Source organism: Balaenoptera ricei, chromosome 14 (assembly GCF_028023285.1).
Source record: "Balaenoptera ricei isolate mBalRic1 chromosome 14, mBalRic1.hap2, whole genome shotgun sequence".
NCBI lineage: Eukaryota > Metazoa > Chordata > Mammalia > Artiodactyla > Balaenopteridae > Balaenoptera > Balaenoptera ricei.
The window spans coordinates 67,125,015-67,142,899 of record NC_082652.1 but is presented as its reverse complement, the minus strand read 5'-3'; the positions used below and the strand labels follow the sequence as shown (position 1 = coordinate 67,142,899).

Sequence of the window (17,885 nt, the reverse complement as noted above, 5' to 3'; positions counted from 1 at the left end):
TGATTTACAAAGTTGTGTTAGTTTCAGGTGTAAAGCAAAGTGAATCTATTATACATATACATATATCCACTCTTTTTTGGATTCTTTTCCCATATAGGCCATTACAGATTATTGAGAAGAGTTCCCTGTACTATACAGTAGGTCCTTATTGGTTATGTATTTTATATATTGTAGTGTCTATGTGTCAATCCCAATCTTCCCATTTATCCCTCCCTCCCTTACCCCCAGAGAATGTCTTTAAATGGAGAAAGACCTCCATTTCTTTATCTCTTTCCTCATCTTGTTAACTGGACCTTAGATCTGATGGCTGGAGCTCTGGTGTCTATTTTGGAACATGAGGACAAGAGCTACTTCCTTGGAATATTAAAGTGATGAGCTAGAAGGAGCCTGGATCTTCAAAGACTTTTTTGAATGAAGCCATTCTCCTAGTCCTAGATTGCTGTTGGATGTCTGTTATATAATAGAAAAGAATGTATAACTTTATTGGATTTCTGTCCCTCAGAGCTGAACCTGATTCTAACTCATATTCCCCCCATGAAAGACATGATGGCTTTTCCTTGTCCACCTTGGGCCTCACCGTTAACCAAGGAGCTGTTGGGAAGCCAAGTTGTCACTCACCAGCCTGAAAAATACCATTAACCACTTCAAAAGATTAGGCCCTACATGAAAGCTGAATGGACAACCCAAGTCGTATGATCTTAGGGGATCCAGGGGGTCTCCCAACTACCTCTTTCACACACATGGTGCCTGAAATTCTATCTTTATGTATTAATTCATAAGATTATACAGCTATGAGAATTCCTACTCAAATACAAATGATTCTAGTAGGGGTACTATATTATATTATATTATATTATATTACTTCTCACATTAGCATGAAGGCTTTTATCTTAGAAGTAGAGACTGAGTTAGGGAATTTTAAAGATGAATGGGACCTTGGGGGATCATTTAGCCCAGTGTTTTCAAACTATGCTTCAGTAAGCCCATGCCTTTCTATGAGGGTGCCTAGGGAATGCCACTTGGGCTGAGAAGGGGCGCAAGGGGAGGGATGAAGAACACAGAGCACCCTTTTGCTTTGAAGCCAGGATTTTAATGCTGGAAAAAGTTTTAAAAACCAGAGTTCTCTTTTCTTTTATAGGCTCAAAGTCCAAGGTTGCCAATAGGTTAATCAAGCCTGAATTCAGATGGCCAGTTAATGGCAGAGCCAGACCTAGGATTCAGGTTTTTGATGCTTAGGATCACGCTCTTTCCATGATTCCATACTTCCTTAGGTCAGCTTCAGGTGTGTAGTGAGACACAAGACAAGTAATCTTTGGTGGGAGGAAAGTGAAGGGGGAAGATCGTGGTCTGGGCTCCAGTGGGGATGCTGGGGCCAGCAGACAGGCTGGACCCGGGGTGTGAGTGGTCAAGAGCTGACGGGGGAAGAGGAGAGCTGACGGGGGAAGAGGAGAGCCACCGGGGATTCCTGACCACCTTCACAAGTTCGTTAGGACTCAACTCTCCCTCTATCTCTAGCCATAGTAAGTACTGCTGTCTAGAGTTGTACAGCTTTATAGTTTACAAAATGCTCTTACAGCTTTACATTTAACCTTCACAGACCTACCTCCTTTGAGGGGTAGGTATTATATTTTCTGGTTTACATATGAGGATACCAGTGGGCTAGAGAAAGTAGCTGTCTCTCCTGAGCTCACAGAGCTGTGACCTAAAGCGTGTCACCTTCTGACTCCCCATCCCTAGCTCTTTCCCACCATCCAACAGCATCCCCACACTCCAGGGCACTCTCAGCCACTCTCTCCCGCCTGGCAGGCTTTGCAGCCAAACACCAGGGCGTTCAGAAAACAAACATAATCTGCTTCCTCACTTGTAAGTTGGCCGACCCGTTGCCTGGCTTCTCTCTTTTCCTATGAGCTTGGTGACTGTAGTCATGGGTGTAGCACCAGTAAACCAGTAACATGTGTTGGGGGTTGGTGGGATGGGCAGGAGACAGAGCCCTGCCCAGCATGGGTGATGCTGTACATGGTTCTGAAATGGCATTTCTGGGACGTTGAAGGGGCACAGGTCCCTACTCTCTCATTTCTTTTTTTCTCAGCACTACTCGGTCACAGCAACAGTGTCCTATTAAAAAGAGGAAAAGGGAAACATAAGTGAAAAAAAAAATGCTGCTCTTGGTGGACACGGCAATTGACTCTCCAACATTCATTCCTTCTTCTACTCTGTAGCAGCAATGTGGTTTCTGGAATTGACCCCAGCTCTTGGGGAGGGTTCTTAGTAGACTAAGTCAACTATGATAACACCATTGCCTTGTCAGTGATTGGTTCAAGGACCCAGATGTAAGCCAACCCCGTGCATGGCATCCGTCCAGTGATTATTATGGGTCCCAGGTTGGGGGAGAGTGTCTTTCTCTTTCTTCCTCTCTCTCTCTTTCTCTCTCTGTTCTGCTAATGTCTCAGTTATTGCTGACAGCCACTATATAACCATGAGGACAGCCATGCTTAGGAAGAAACCTATACTTTACATGGCAGAGCTAAAGATAGAAAGAACCTGGGTTCTAGAAATACTGGTTAGCCAATTGTTGATCCCACCTCACCTCTAGCTTTTCTGTTATGTGGGAACATAAATTTCCCTATGGCTCCTGTTATTTTACTCAAAAGCTCTTAACTGGTGCACTGACCTTCAAGACACAAGATTTATTATCTCCAGAAGTGAAATGGAGTCTCATCAAGCAGCCCATATTCATGCTCAGTGGTTCCTGATGACCAGGGGCATGTATTTATGGTAGAGCTGCTCAAAGTTAGAGGGCATTCTATGCATGGGAATGTCATCCTGTGATCTCCAGGCTGCACTTCAAGGATAAATGAATCTGTGCTAACCTGTTGCCAATGGATAATGGATTAACATGTTATAATCTATCAGGCCTTTGTAGACATAATGCCTGAACGCAGGGGAATGCCTTTTATAGTGACTCTTATGTCAGTGGAGTAGGGCTTTTGCATGGGGCTCTGCCTATCACATGGTGTGGACCAGGGGCACACCTACAGCCTGTGGGCCAGCTCTGGTCATGCCCATTCGTTTCTGTATTGGGCAACGGCAGAGCTACCTGCAACAGAAGGGGTACGGCCCATGAAGCCTACAGAATCTGGCCTTTCCAGTAAAAGCTTGCTGACCCCTGGTATACAGCACCGTCTGCTTGGCCTGTAAGTAACAGTGGTCTGGGCAAACCCACCACATAGCAAGGCCAGGCCATCCTACTGGTGACTATGCCTGTGGACGAGGCTCTGTTTTCAGGGTCTTCAGGCAGAATACATCAATCCTGTTGTTTTTCACATGAAAGTATTGACAAGAAAACATTACAAGAAGTTTCCTTTAAAGAGTCCTGTTTCCACTAACTCCTATTATAACGTCAGATCCATGTTCCTCCAGAAAACCACTCTCCATTAGGTTGCACTGAAGACACAGGAGGATGTGGTCAAGGTGCTGCTCACCTGAAGGTTTCTTCCCAGTTCTCTCTGTGCAGCTCTCCTGTGACTGGCCTTTGTTACAGGCACAGACGATACTTCACATTACATTTCCTTCCATCAGGAGCACTGAACCAAAGCTATCAGAGCCTTTCCCAAGAGCAGGGCTTTAAAAGGGAGGGGGAAGAGAGGGTTTGTGTACCAGGAACCAGAGGGAGCCCTGGGAAGTGAAAAAAAAAAAAAAGTGTATCAGAGACAGGCTCTGAGCTGTCCCAGTGTACAGTGGACCTGCTCCGAGCATGCTTACCGATTTCCATGAATAGCAAATGAGCTGGATGGTGAAGCACTGACTACGGTGACAGCTTTCATGCAGCAGTGAGCCTGTGCCTCTACTCCTTGCCTGCTCCCCTGGAAGGGGCAGAGAATGCCTTCTCAAGTTGGTACAGTAATGAGAGATCCATGGTGGGGCTGCCTGCCAATGGGGTGTGGGGCGCTGCAGCAGTGGGGAGGGGTCTGATGTTGGCAGGGAGCAGGAAGATAAGCTGTCACATCCGTGTCTTTGCAGGCATTTCTCCCTCAGACTGTTCTCCCCCAACCTGCAGATTGATTTATCTAAAATGCAAATCTGAGCATATCATTCCCCTACTTAAAATCTTGCAACAGTTCCATGGACAAAGTCCCAGCTCCCTGTGCTCTGGCTCCTGCCACCCCCCAGCCTCATCTCCAGCCACACTGAGCCGGCTGTGCCACGTCTGCTGCTGCCCACAGGGCTCCTCTGCCCAGCGTGTCTCGTCCCAGTGCTCTACCTGGCCAACCTCCTTACCTGTCTCAATTCATGTCAAACACCGCCTCCTCTGGACATCTTCCTTGCCATTCGGCCCCTGCCCACCTCCCCACCCCTGACACCCCGATTTGGGTTTACAGTCACTCTTATCCTGCTCTAGGGTGCTGTGTGTCTGTCCTCACTGCGCTGTGAGCTCCTTTAAGGGCACAGACTATGACTTACTGATCTCATTTCCCTGGCATGTCATACAGTACCAAGAACATGGGAGCACCTCCATCACGGCTACCAAACATCTGGAGCTTTTAGGACCCAGGATGGCAGGTAAATGACACGTGCTCTGCTGTGGCCATGGCTTTAGGGCTGGGAACCTCCCCTGGTGCTTTAGAAATGGATGATCACAGGGGAGCAGTCATCCTTTTCCATTTCTCAGGTACCTAAAGAACATTAAACATTTCTAGGCAGCTACATTGATAGGCATTTTTTGAAATTCTAGCATTATACAGACCAGCAGCAAAGTGTGTCTCGGGGCCAGCCCTGGGTTGTAATGAAAAACGTTCAGCTGAATTCGTCAGTGCTCTTCCTCAAAGGACAGGACCTGATCCCAATGTTTCTACCCCAGGACTCTGCCTTTAAGGTGAGCAAAGGAGATCCCAGGTCCCTTTTTGGCCACCATGTCATCTAAATGTGTTCGTTTTTTGGCTGCGCTGCACGGCTTGTGGGATCTTAGTTCCCCGAGCAGGGATTGAACCTGGGCCCTTGGCAGTGAAAGTGCGGAGTTCTAACCACTGCATCGCCAGGGAATTCCCTCTAAAAGTGTTCTGAGTGACCTTATTATAAACCGTGTAGCTGTTTCTGTCTGTGGGAATATGACATGCCCGAGGTAGAAATGAATCTCTCTGCGCTGCAATGCCCCGGATGCACAAACTATTATGGAATAATAATAACGTCTCTACCTTTTGAAGCAAACTGGATAAACTGGGGCAAGTGCAGGAGAGAAATACCTGTGTAAAGAAAAAATGTTGCCCGCCTTTCCAGTTCTACAAGGATAAAGCCATTAGCCACTGCAGTGACCCACCGACAGTGAGCCCTGAGGAAAATTCAGGATGGAGAAAAACAGGAAGCATTCTGTGCTTTGGATATACTGGCGCCTAGATAGTTAAGATGCGTATCTAAAGAAAATTTTCAAGTGATCCCAGATTCTTGCATCTTCCCATACATAGAAAAGCACTCAAATCGTTAACTTGAAATGTCTGTTCTTTGTGATTAGCAATCATCTTTTGATGTTTGACTATATGTTTTTTCCAGTAAAAAAAAAATTCATGTATCCTGGCTCCTCCTTTACCTCTTTGGCATAGTTCCTTAGAGCTGTCTGAGAGGCTGTCTCCTGGGCTATAGTCCTCAGTAAGGTCCCCGAATAAAACTTAACTCACAACTTTATGTTGTGCATTTTTCTTTCAGTTGACACCTGGGAGGTGGTGCTGAGACAGAAGAAGGATGTTTCTCAGGTTGGAGATGTGAAGGCCAAAAGGTGACTTCATATCCATGTTCAAGATCATTTCATAAATTATTTAGAACAAAATTCGTACTTCATAAGGGAACTGAACAAGGAGTTTAAGTTATAGTTACAGTCTACAATAATAATTTATTGAAAACAAGACTGATGGCACAGAGTCCAGTGTCTGAAGCTGCCCATGCAAGTGGCAAACCCTGGCTCTCTGGATTACGAGGCCATCCCTGGGCATTTCTAGTCAGTGGCCACGAGACACCTTCATCCCAGACAAAGTGTCCCCAAACCACAAATCTGCCTTGTTCATACAAATATAAAGATGCACAAGAACGGCATGTTCTTGTCACAAACTCCTTGAACACATGGGTGGAATGCCACTTACATAATCTGGCAGGCTGCAGTTGTGCCGTTTGTTATAAAACCCAGCTTTCTTTTCTTTTTTTTCATCAAAATTAAAAACCTTTTGTTTTAAAGGAAAAAAATCAAGAAAATAAAAAGACAACCCATACAACAGGAGAAAAGTTTTGCAAATTATATATCTGATAAGGGACTTTTTTTTTTTATAGTGGATGTATTTTTAAAAATTTTTTATTGGAGTATAGTTGCTTTACAATGCTGTGTTAGTTTCTACTGTACAGAAGTGAATCAGCTATACGTATACATATATCCCCCCTTTTTTGGATTCCCTTCCCATTTAGGTCACCGCAGAGCACAGAGTAGAGTTCCCTGAGCTTTACAGTAGGTTCTCATTAGTATCTATTTTATACATAGTATCAATAGTATATATATGTCAATTCCAATCTCCCAATTCATCCCACCACCCCCCTTTCCCCCTTGGTAAACCCAGCTTTCTTAAACCAGTAGAAACCTCTAAGATCTTTTCCAAATAGGAATCTTTCCATTTTCTATTGGAGACAACGCTCACAGCATGAGTAATGCCCATCAGTTATCAGTTATTTAGCAGATTGTGCCAGTGTTGACATTTATTCTTGGCTTAATTGTGCATGAGTGTGTGTTTTAAACAATGATGCAGCTGTCCCCATTCCCGGCAATTAGGATATAAAAATGGTGTTCGCTGAATCTGGCAGAGGGACCAGTTCTCCATGTGTTTACTCTTTTGTTTGCAAGGCCTTCTGAGTATTTGCTGCAATTCTACAATCATAAGATCAATTTGGCTTAAAATAGAACCATGTTTCCATTAATAGAAACAACAGGGACTGCAGACCTCCATGTTTCAAGATCTTCAGACTCTTGACTCCATCATAGATGCTTGCGATTGTGTGTATGTGAAAGACACTTCTTTGACTTCCTGTGGAGACAGGTTTAAAATGCCATTAGGATCAGAAGAGCAGTGTCAGCAGAGATCTGGACTATTGCTAATCATCTGCAGAGTATCAAGCGATCCAAATACCTCCCATATGTAAGTTCCAGGGCCCCAGTGGACACCAAAATCCACCAGTGCTCAAGTCCCTTACATAAAATAGCATAGTATTTGCATAAAACCTATGCACATCTCTAGATTACTTATATTACCTACTACAATGTAAATGCTATGTAAACATTTGTAAATACAGTTTAAATGCTATGTAAATAATTGCTGGTACACAGCAAATTCAAATTTTGCTTTTTGGAACTTTCTGGAGTTTGGATTTTTTTCCAAATATTTTCAATCTCTGGTGGGTTGAATCTGAGGATGTGGAACCTGTGGATATGGAGGGCCCACTATATTGCCATGAGATTCTATCTATGGCTAAAGCCAGCATCAATATTCTTCGCTGCTGATTCATGCAGGTGACCAGGCCATTGAGGAGAGACAGTATCCAGGGTTTAAAGCTGTTATTTTCTCTTGACTATTTTGGCTCTTGGCTTGGTAGGCTTTTTGCTATTAGATTAGCTAGTTAGTATCAGCTAGGATGGGACCAGTTCCTTATTTGGTCATGGCAAGTCTGAATAAATTACCTATGAAAAAATAACTTATCCCTTTGGAAACTGTTTAGCAGTAGTCACTAAAGCTGAGCATAAGTACTCCATGCCCCAGCAGTTTCACTTCTAAATCCTGATAGCCAACAGATACGCACGCATATATTCACCAAAAGACATGCACTGGAACGTTCATGGCTGCAACTACGCAGACGTCCGTCAACAGGAGAATGGATAAACAAGTTGCACTACAGTCCAACAATGGCATACTATAAACTGAACTCCAACACACAAGGCATTAGTTTTCTGTTGCTGTGAAACAAATTACCACAAACCTAGCAGCTGCAATCAACACACACTTACCAGCTCACAGTTGTGCTAGTCTTAAATCTGGGCCCGGTGTAGCTGGGTTTTCTGCTGAGGGCCTCACAGGCTGAAGTTAAGGTGTAGGTGCTGAAGCTCAGGATCCTCTTCCAAGTTCATTTGGGTTGTTAGCAGGATTCGGGCCCTTTTTTGTGACTGGAGGACTGAGGTCCCTATTTCCTTGCTGCCTGTCACCAGGAGCCAATGTCAGCTCCTAGAGGCCATCTGTATCCATGTGGACCCCTCAATCTTCAAAACCAACAATGAAGAATTTCCCTTGTGTCAATTCCTCTCATACTTCATTTCCCTTTCAACAGAAAAAGCCCCATCCTTTTTCAGGGCTCATGTGATCAGGTCCACTGAGAACAATCTCCATACCTTAAAGCCAACTGATTTGGGTCTTAATTACATCTGCAAAATGCCTTTACAGCAGCACCTAGATTAATGTTCAATTGAATAACTGGGAGAGGCTGTGAGTACAAGAGAGGATGAGGAATCTTGGGGGCCATCTTAGAATTCTGCCTACCACACAACAGGGATGAATCTCACAGTCAATGGTGGGCAAAGGCAGTCAGACATGAAAGAACATATAATGTATGATTCCATTTCCATCTTCCATAAAATGCAAGAAAAGGAAGCACTGATCTTTGGTGTTAGAAGTCAAATGGTGGTTATTCTTGAGTGTGTAGTAACTAGAAAGCTGCAGGAGGAGATTCTGGGGGACTGATAATGTTTTTGTTTCTTGATCTGTGTGCGCCGATTACATGGTGTATTTAACTTGTGAAAACTCAGCAAGCTGTACATTTTTAGAATAATTTGGATTTATTATTTTAAAATAGATTCGTTTGGTTTTTCCAGGGAAGCATGCATCCAAAGACAGCTATAAGTGTCGGTACCTGACGTGAGTGGAGAATAAGCAGGAAAGGAAAGGAAACAAGAGAGTGTCTTGCCTGGCGTGATGGTGATATACCTTATGCACACTGCGGGCAAGGGCCAACTAATGAAGAGCTAGGACTCTGTCAACTTGAGCCTGCGTGCTGGACCTGCTACATAATTTATGTGGCCCATTGCAAAGTGAAGTACTGGGCCTCCTTGTTCAAAAATTGAGAATTTGAAGACAGTAAGAGTGGAACGTTAAGCCAAGGCTGAGGGTGTGGGTTATGGCACTGGTCCCACTCCCTGGAAGCCAACCCTGCCTGTGGGTGTGGGAGAAAGAGCTACCTCTTGGATTCCAGTCTTTGAGCTTTGAACCTATTGACTGTAGACTGGGTTAGCCGGAGCCTAGGAGGTGCTAACTCATTAGTATATGCAAAAGCAAGCACTTTGATGTGCAAGACACCGATCAAATGTGGGGATTATAATAATAATGGACCATCTAAATGTTTATGTATTATTTCTTTCGTTGGCTAAAACGCCTACTGGCAACCTCATGGATAATATGCATTTGATACATAGATAGCACAGGGTCTACTTTCACCTTGTAAATTAGCATGAATTCCAAGACATTGGTGGAACCCTAATCATGAGATTTAACCATGTGTTCTTTGGTCTTTTCAGTTCAAAGAGCAAACTATTAAATGCCGAGACCAGAATATTGGAGTCTGGGCACTTCACCGTCAAAGTTCTTTTTCTTGCTGAGAGGTTCGAGTTCCAGTCAAGTTCCAAGTTGAAGCCCCGACCTGACTCTAGAACCTCCCCGACTGGCTGGAGGGCCCTGGGAAGGGGCGCCCTAGAATCATCCAGTGAGGGCTACTTGGTGACCGCCGGGGGCACGTGACTCCCAGGCGGTGGAGACTCGCAGCACCAGGCTGCCAGGGCTGTGGCTGGGCGTGCGGGGTGGGGTGCGGGGGGAGGGGAGGAGGGGGGAGCACAGTTCGGGGTTAGGATTTCTGATGCGGTACGGCTTTGGCATTGCATTTCTGTTTATTTTTCCCTGGTGTGCACCCTTGACGCACAGACCTTTCTAGACAGTGACTTACTAAAGCTTTGGGGGACAGTGGCTCCCGAAGGCGGCCAGCTGCCTGACCTAAGATTTATGAGTGGTTCCAAGGATGAGACAAGGTCCCAGTGTCTCGGTGACAATGAGGTCTTTCTTTGACGAACAAGCGGGAGCTGCGGCTGGAGAGTGGGAGGAGGCCTGTGGCCCTGGCGGAGAGCCCCTGAATCTCCTCCCTGCTGGAGTGGGGCGCCCGGGACGCGGGCGGGCGATCCCGCAGGCCATCAGCATGCAGGAGCCGCGCGCTCCGTCCTTGAAGGGCTACCCGGCTGACCTTGCTCCGCTTTCTCCGGAGAAATCTCCCCGAGAGCGCGAGGACGCGGCCGCGGCGGTGACTCGGTGCCTTGCGCGCCGCATGCAAATGCTCCCCTCCAGCCAGCCCAGCTCTGCAGCCGCGGTTTCCCTTCCTGCCTCCTTTTTAAATTCCACGATTCAAACCCGGCATTTTCAGCTCCACCCCTCCCCCTTTCCATCGCCAGCCTGTCTTCAACCAGACTGTCCGGGTGTTTTGTCCCCTACCTCCCATCTGCAGAACTGAAGGCCGACCTTCGCGCTCCCTCGCTGCGGGCCCGGGGATCGGACGTGGCCCGCCAGGGCCAGGCACTGCGCTCGAAGACCGATCCGGAGCCCGGCCGGAGGGGGCGGTGTGCGGCGCTCTCGGGCGCACAGGCGGACCTTGCCCGTGCCCCGCTCCCCATTGGTCGCCACCTCGGCAGGAGGGGCCGCCCGCGCTCAGGGCACCTGGCGTCGCCCCTCCGCAGGGAAATCGGAGGCTGCCGGGCGCGGACGCCGGGAGGGAAAGGCATCCGGAGGGAAGGCTCGGGGCCGCTGTCGAGTTCCCAGAGGCCTGCCCTGTTCTGCCAGCCGCCCCGCCGCGGGCGATGCTCGGATGCCCCTGCTACGGCTTCGCCAGAAGGAAACTTTGCCCGGAGAAGTCCCCCACCCTCCTGACCGCGCGGAGAGGCGCCTGTTGGGCCGCGCGCCCCCGGGGGCCCCGCAGCCCCGCGCGAGATTGCGGGGGCCCCCAGGCGCCTGGCGCACGCCGCGCCCCGCCGTGCGCGAGCGGCCGCCAGGATGCGCTACGCGGACCCCTCGGCGAACCGGGATTTGTTGGGGAACCGGACTTTGCTCTTCATCTTCATCTGCGCCTTCGCCTTGGTGACCTTGCTGCAACAGATCTTGTATGGCAGGAACTACATCAAGAGGTAAGAAAGTCCGAGCGCGGGTCGGGGTGCGCGGAGCCCGCGGGTGAGTCCCCAGGTGGCGGCCGCAGCATCCGCCTCGGCGTCCCCGGGGTGAGCGACCGTGGGGTCTGCATTTAGCCTCGAGCACCGCCGCGTTAGGTTCGGGTCACCGCGCTCCGAAGCGCATCTCTCCTCCCAGCTAGAGGAGAACGCCTGCCCAGCGCTGGCCGGAGGCGCCCAACAACTTTGTTCTGTTGTGAAAAATGCGGGACAGGTTGGAGTTCGGAGCGGCCAAGCTGACGATAAATCCATGTGAATGCCCTGAGCGGCCGCAGGGGTCAGATCGGTGTCCCCAAATCTACAGCGCCATGGCCATTTGGTTGGAGGGGAGGCTGCCGGGTGTGGAGGGCTCAAAATCGGATAGGGTTACCACTCTAGTCCTGAACTTTTGTGGGGGCCCTTAGGGGAAAAAGCATATTGTTCCCCGCAGGAGTGCCGGGTTAGGTTGGGGGGATAATGGACTAGGACGACGCGACAGAGATAGTGAATCCTTATAAACCAGTAACCACTGGATCTGTGAAACTCACAACCTGATCCCTCTGAAACAGATGGTTCTTTCTCATCCTTACGCAGAAGGTCAGAGCTGCAGCAGAAGTTAACCCTCCCCTCCTGGGCTCTCCTCCCACCCCACCTCATCCACGGGGAAACTCCATTAAGAGACAGAGCAGTAGGAGGTGTCACTCAGAAACTCGGGCCCAGCCTCAGTCCCTGTGTGTGCGGAAAATATACGGAAATGGCCAACCGTTTTCTTCTGCCTGCCCTGCTGGCTGAGGGGAACAGCTTCGGGTTACTCTGCCTGGTTTCAGGGCTTGGGGAGAGGGCTGCCCTAGGATCCTCCCATTTCAGAGCCTCTTTTGGAAAGAACCGGCCTCTCTTTTCTGCTGGAGGTTTTTCCTTTGCTGTCAGTTGTCTTCCTACTCTCGCTGCCCCTCCCCGGCGAGGCTGATAGAAAACAAAATGCCTGGCTAGCTATATAAACATCCCGTCTTCTCTAAACTTCTAAATACTAAAACAGTTGTTCTCTTTTCATCCTTTGGATTCCACATCAGTCATTTGTGCCCCTAGTCTGGGCGGCAGTCAGGGATGGGAGAGTGACATTGCTGCCGGGCCTTGGCTCACAGAAGGAAAGCCAAGCAGTTAGGCCATTTTCCGCTCCATGTCCCAGAGCTGGGTAGGATGAGGCCCCTTGGCCAGGACATTTGTTTCCAACCAGCCACTGCTCCTGACCTTCCCAGAGAGCGTTTTTCTCTGGTTGAGGGCAGCTGACGAGCTCTGCCTGGTGCTGGTATCTTTAAAGGACATTTTCAGAGAGTCTCCCGGCTTGCTGGAGCCCATTGGGCCTGCTGCCCCCCAGAGATGACCCTGCTGGGCCCCAAATGGCCTGCTTGCTGCACTTGCTCCTCAGCAGGATGGCTCTGGGTTCCTACCCCCTGCTGGCACCTACCCAGAGCTGCCGGGGCTGCCGGGATCATTGCCGCCTCGTCAACAGTGGGAGGATATCCGTGCCCACGGCAAACGGCAGCTCAGCTTCTGAGTGCTTGCCCCGGCAGGCCCTCCCTGATCTTGGAGTTCAGCGGGCGTACCAGTTGCATCCCATCCTCTCACACGGAGACCCTGAGCCCCTCAGTCTCAGAGGCCACCTCACAGGCCTCACTCCAGGGACTGGATAAATCCAATCAAGCAAGCAAAAGTTGCATGTATTCAATCCTGGAAGGGCACCATGGGGTCTTTAAAGAAGATGATGTGGTCTTGGTGTCCAGGGGGCTTGATGTCTACTTGGGGAAACACAACGGCCACAAATGAGATAGGAATGAGCGTTGAAATGTTTAAGGCGGGAGGCACCACTGGGCTGGAGCTGTTAGGGAAGACTGCCCAGAGAAGGCTTGACCTGAGTGGGCCCGTGAAGGAAGGAGAAGCTTTGGGCAGGTGAGCGGAAGTGCACATCAGGAACCGAAGAGCGCAGGAGCAAAGGTGAGGAGATGTGGCACTGCCTCCTCGCACCTCTCCCAGGTTGACCCTACCTGTGCTGTCGCACTTGACTTAACCTTTGGTTAGCTGCTTCTGGAGGCTGTCCTGACCTTGAACTAGGTTGCGGCTGCCACATCGGAGCACGAATAGCACCTGCTCCCCTATCTTGTTTCCTACACATCTCATCACTGTAATGAATTGACTTGATGGGATTATTGGTCTGTCTCCTGTGTAGAAACACTTGAGTGTTCCTCCAGCAGATGTCCTGGAACAGCCTGCATCAGAGTCACCTGCATGGCCATTGAAATGCAGATTCCCGGGCCCCTCTCTGGCGGTGGGATCCAGTAACCTGCTTTTTTTAACAAGCTCCTCAGATGATTTGTAACAAGTCCTCTCTGCTGCTCTAGGTCCGTGGTTGTCAATAGAGGGCAGTGTTGTTCCCCAGGCAATGCCTGGAGACACTTTTGCTTGTCACAGTGGGGAGAGGAGAGCATCTGACATCTCGCAGGCTGAGGGCAGGGATAGGGCTAAAGATGCTGCAATGCATGGCCCGTCCACGACAAAAGACTTATCCAGCCCCAAATGTCAGCAGTGCTGAGCGGGGGAGAAACCCTACTCTAGATGAAAATTCCATGAGGTAGGGGTTCAGTCTGTTTTGTCCGCAGCTGTACCCTGAGTGCCAAATATGGTGCCTGGCACATAGTAGGTTCTCAAAATATTGGGTAATGAAGAAACGATTGAAAGTGGTGTGTGCGTGCACACGGGCAGGGGTAGTGATCACAGGGACATAGTGAAGACGTGGATCCCACTGGCGTAAGGGGGAGTGTAGGGAAGGAGGGGACAAACGTAATATTGGGTCAGCGGCTTCAGTGAAGTGCTTTGCAGATTGGGAAGGACAGTTGGAACTTGGTTCATTAGGCCATAGGGAGCCACATGTGACCCTTGAGTAGAGTAGGGATGTGATCAAAGCCTTTTAAGGAAGGGGTAGAGAAAGGGAGAGAAGGGGAGGCTGTTGTCACAGCCTGGTCAGAAGTGAGAACGTGGTGCTGGGGGCAGGTCTACTTTGGAGCCAGGGATTCATTTGTCCATTCTTTGCTTCTGTGCTGAGCTGTGTGGATGCATTCGGCAGAGCCTTCATTGTTTGATGTGACACAAAGAGCTCAGGGGCACAAAGAGGGCCAGCTGTTCCGGTGAGAATCAGGGACAGATTACACCAGAAGGAAGTGGGGGTGTGAGTCAGTCTGCATTCTTTCTTTGGGCCCCTGGCTTCTCCCTCCCGGAAGGGGACACTTCCGGGAAAGGGAGTGGAGGGGAGACGGAGGGGAGGAGGAGGGAGGAGGAGAGGAGGAAGGTGGGGCAGCGCAGGTGGCTTAGCGGGCTCAGGGTCTCTACAGGAGAAGGTGCGCTGTATGTGGATTAGGAGGGAAAGGCAAGAAACAGAGCTATGAAGTTTGCCCTTGGTGCTTCTTGGCTCCACATCTGTTCTTGACTGAACAAATCCTTAACGAAGATTTCCTACATGCTGAACACCACAATGGTGTGCAACACAGACACAGCCCAGGGTTCTCGGGAGCTCACAGTCTATGGGGAAGACAGAAGGACACATAACACATACACAAGCCACACTGGAGGTGTGGACAAGGAACTCTAAGGATGTGGAGGGAGCCATAGTGAATCAGGGTATCTTCAAGGTGCAGGGAGGCATTTGAAGGAAGTCTTAAGGAAAGGGGAATGACCCCTAAGAACATGGAAATGTGGAAGGATGGGGGAAGATACCCAGGTTGAACAACGGTAGAAAGGTGCAACGGAGACTTGAGTAATTCTTCATACCTCATATATAGCTGGGGGGCAGGGTGGGGCAGGGTGAGGCAGGCTGGGCCGGGTTATGGAGAACTAACTGGGAAATATGTGAGAAGGAGCTTGTCTGGAGCAAAGAGGGTAACAAGTTCGAGTCTAGATCTGCTCAGACACTGCAAGGCAATCCACTTGGAACTCTCCAGCAGCTCATTGGAAAGGAGCTCGGGAACTGTGGGTGGACCAGAGCCAGACTAACAATGGAGATTTTGGAGTCACCAAGCATCAAAATCAGCATTTTTCCAACTTTTATGATTGTTATCCACAGTTAAGAAATATGTTATACCCAGAGATCCAGGGCACACTCACATACACATCCAACTGCATTTTGTGAAAGAATATTTGGCCTTATTATGAGAAATTCACTTTAATATTTTCTATTCTACTTCATTAAATAATTCTGTTTCACTTCATTTAAGCATAAATTCAGCCTTAAAAAGGAAATTCTTTTTTTAAAATTTTTATTGTGGTATAGTTGTTTTACAAAGTGTGTTAGTTTCTACTGTACAAAAAGGACATTCTGATGCATGCTACAGCATGGAGGAACCTTGAAGATGTTATGCTAAGTGAAATAAGCCAGTCACAAAAGGACTAATATTGTATGGTTGCACTTATATGAGTAGTCAAATTTATAGAGACAAAAAGCAGAATGGTTGCCAAGGGCTGCAGGGTGGAGGAATAGGGAGTAAGTGTTTAAGGAGTACAGAGTTTCAGTTTGGGAAGATGAAAAATTTTGGAGATAGAAGATGATGATGGTTGCACAACAATGTGGTTGTGCTTAATATTGCTGGGCTGTACACTTAAAACAGTTAAAATGGTAAATTTTATGTTATGTATATTTTACTGCAGTAATTTTTTTTTTAAATTCTGGGGGCAAACCACTGAATTGATTTTATAATCTGTTGGTTGAAACCCTTAGTTAGAAAAACACTGGCCTGTGTGATGGAATTGGATGAAATCACCCAGGAGAGAGCAGAATGAAAGATGAAGATGGGCAGGGAGGGGCACAGAGGAGAGCCTCGAGGGGTGCCTGCACCTAAGGGCTTGAGAGAGGAGAGCTGGCCGGAAGCTGTGGCCGCAGAGAGGTGCAGGGGAGGGAGGAGACGGAGGTGTTGAGGAAACTAGGGATAAGGGCACCAGGCTGAGAGTGGGCACCTGTGACTTGCACTGCAGAGGGATCAGGTATGAAAGGGCCAGTCGGGGTTTGGCACTAGAGGTAAGGGAGGTCTTGGGGTGAATGTTGGGGACAGGGCCAAAAGAAGGATTTTCTAGAATGAGGGCATGGAAATTGTCCCCTCTTCCTTTGAGCCCTCCACTGCTCCAAATTCCCTTCGTTAGTGCTAAAATCTTCACATAAACTCATATCCCTGGAGTGTTAAGGACTTCAGTTACTCATACTTTAACAGAGGGGCAGGGAAAGGGCAATGTTTCTGTTCTTTTGTTTGTTTTTTTTAAGGTAGAAAGGACATTGTGTGATCTGGTTGCAACCTGCCTTTTAAACTTAATCTCAGAGGACGACTAGATAGGCATGGGCCTTGAATGCCCTCCTTCACTGTCTCTCAGTGGAGCTTTATAATTCTCCACAAAGAATTTGAACATTTTTTGTTAGATTTATCTCTAGCTGCATAGTTTTTACTGCTATTGTAAAAAAAAATCTTTAAAAAATTATATTTTCTAACCATTTGTAGCTAGTATAAAAAATAAGTTTGATTTCTTTGTATATTGATTTTATAATCAGCAAGCTTGAGGATAATAATAATAATCAACACATAATAATAATAATTTATCTGTAGAGTCTTCTGGGATTTCTTTGTAGACTTTTTTTCCCCTTTCATTACAACCATCATACCTTTTTTTAAAAATTAATTTTTATTGGAGTATAGTTGCTCTACAATGCTGTGTTAGTTTCTACTGTACAGCAAAGTGAATCAGCTATATGTATACATATATCCCCTCTTTTTTGGATTTCCTTCTCATTTAGGTCACCACACAGCACTGAGTAGAGCTCCCTGAGCTATACAGTAGGTTCTCATTAGTTATTTATTGTATACATAGTATCAATAGTGTATATATGTCAATCCCAATCTCTGAATTCATCCCCCCCCTTTCCCTCCTTGGTGTCCATACGTTTGTTCTCTATGTCTGTGTCTCTATTTCTGTTTTGCAAACAAGATCATCTATACCATTTTTCTAGATTCCACATATGTGTTAATATATATTTGTTTTTCTCTTTCTGGCTTACTTCACTCTGTATGACAGTCTCTAGGTCCATCCACATCTCTACAAATGACCCAATTTCGTTCCTTTTTATGGCTGAGTAATATTCCATTATATATATGTACCACATCTTCTTTATCCATTCCTCTGTTGATGGACATTTAGGTTGCTTCCATGTCCTGGCTATTGTAAATAGTGCTGCTATGAACATTAGGGTGCATGTGTCTTTTTGAATATGGTATATGTCCAGTAGTGGGACTGCTGGGTCATATGGTAGTTCTATTTTTAGTTTTTTAAGGAACCTCCATACTGTTTTCCATAGTGGCTGCACCAATTTACATTCTCACCAACAGTATAAGAGGGTTCCCTTTTCTCCACACCCTCTCCAGCATTTATTGTTTGTAGATTTTTTGATGATGGCCATTCTGACTGGTGTAAGGTGATACCTCACTGCAGTTTTGATTTGCATTTCTCTAATAATTAGTGATGTTGACCATCTTTTCATGTGTTTCTTGGCCATCTGTATGTCTTCTTTGGAGAAATGTCTGTTTAGGTCTTCCACCCATTATTTGATTGG

The 17,885-nt window shown here is 47.5% G+C and overlaps 1 protein-coding gene and 1 long non-coding RNA gene across 5 annotated transcripts in view; one reads left to right on the top strand and one right to left on the bottom strand.

The window, feature by feature from the left end:
* Nucleotides 1-6,316: 6,316 nt before the first annotated feature.
* LOC132348139 (uncharacterized) lies at nt 6,317-10,651 on the bottom strand. Of its 2 annotated transcripts, XR_009497356.1 has the most exons (3): nt 10,545-10,651; nt 8,030-8,278; nt 6,317-7,055 (listed from the first exon to the last, which is right to left on the bottom strand). It is a non-coding gene; the product is annotated as an uncharacterized LOC132348139 (long non-coding RNA). The 2 variants fall into 2 exon arrangements; XR_009497357.1 differs by lacking the exon at nt 10,545-10,651 and having other exon boundaries at nt 8,030-10,535.
* ST8SIA5 (ST8 alpha-N-acetyl-neuraminide alpha-2,8-sialyltransferase 5) overlaps nt 10,595-17,885 on the top strand; it is a 67,394-nt gene continuing 60,103 nt past the window's right edge. For 2 of the 3 annotated variants that reach the window (XM_059895370.1, XM_059895369.1), the window contains exon 1: nt 10,595-11,230. In XM_059895370.1, coding sequence (XP_059751353.1) covers nt 11,100-11,230 — 131 coding nt within the window. In that variant the 5' untranslated portion in view covers nt 10,595-11,099. The remainder of the gene's footprint in view (nt 11,231-17,885) is intronic. The other variant, XM_059895368.1, reaches the window with a different exon arrangement.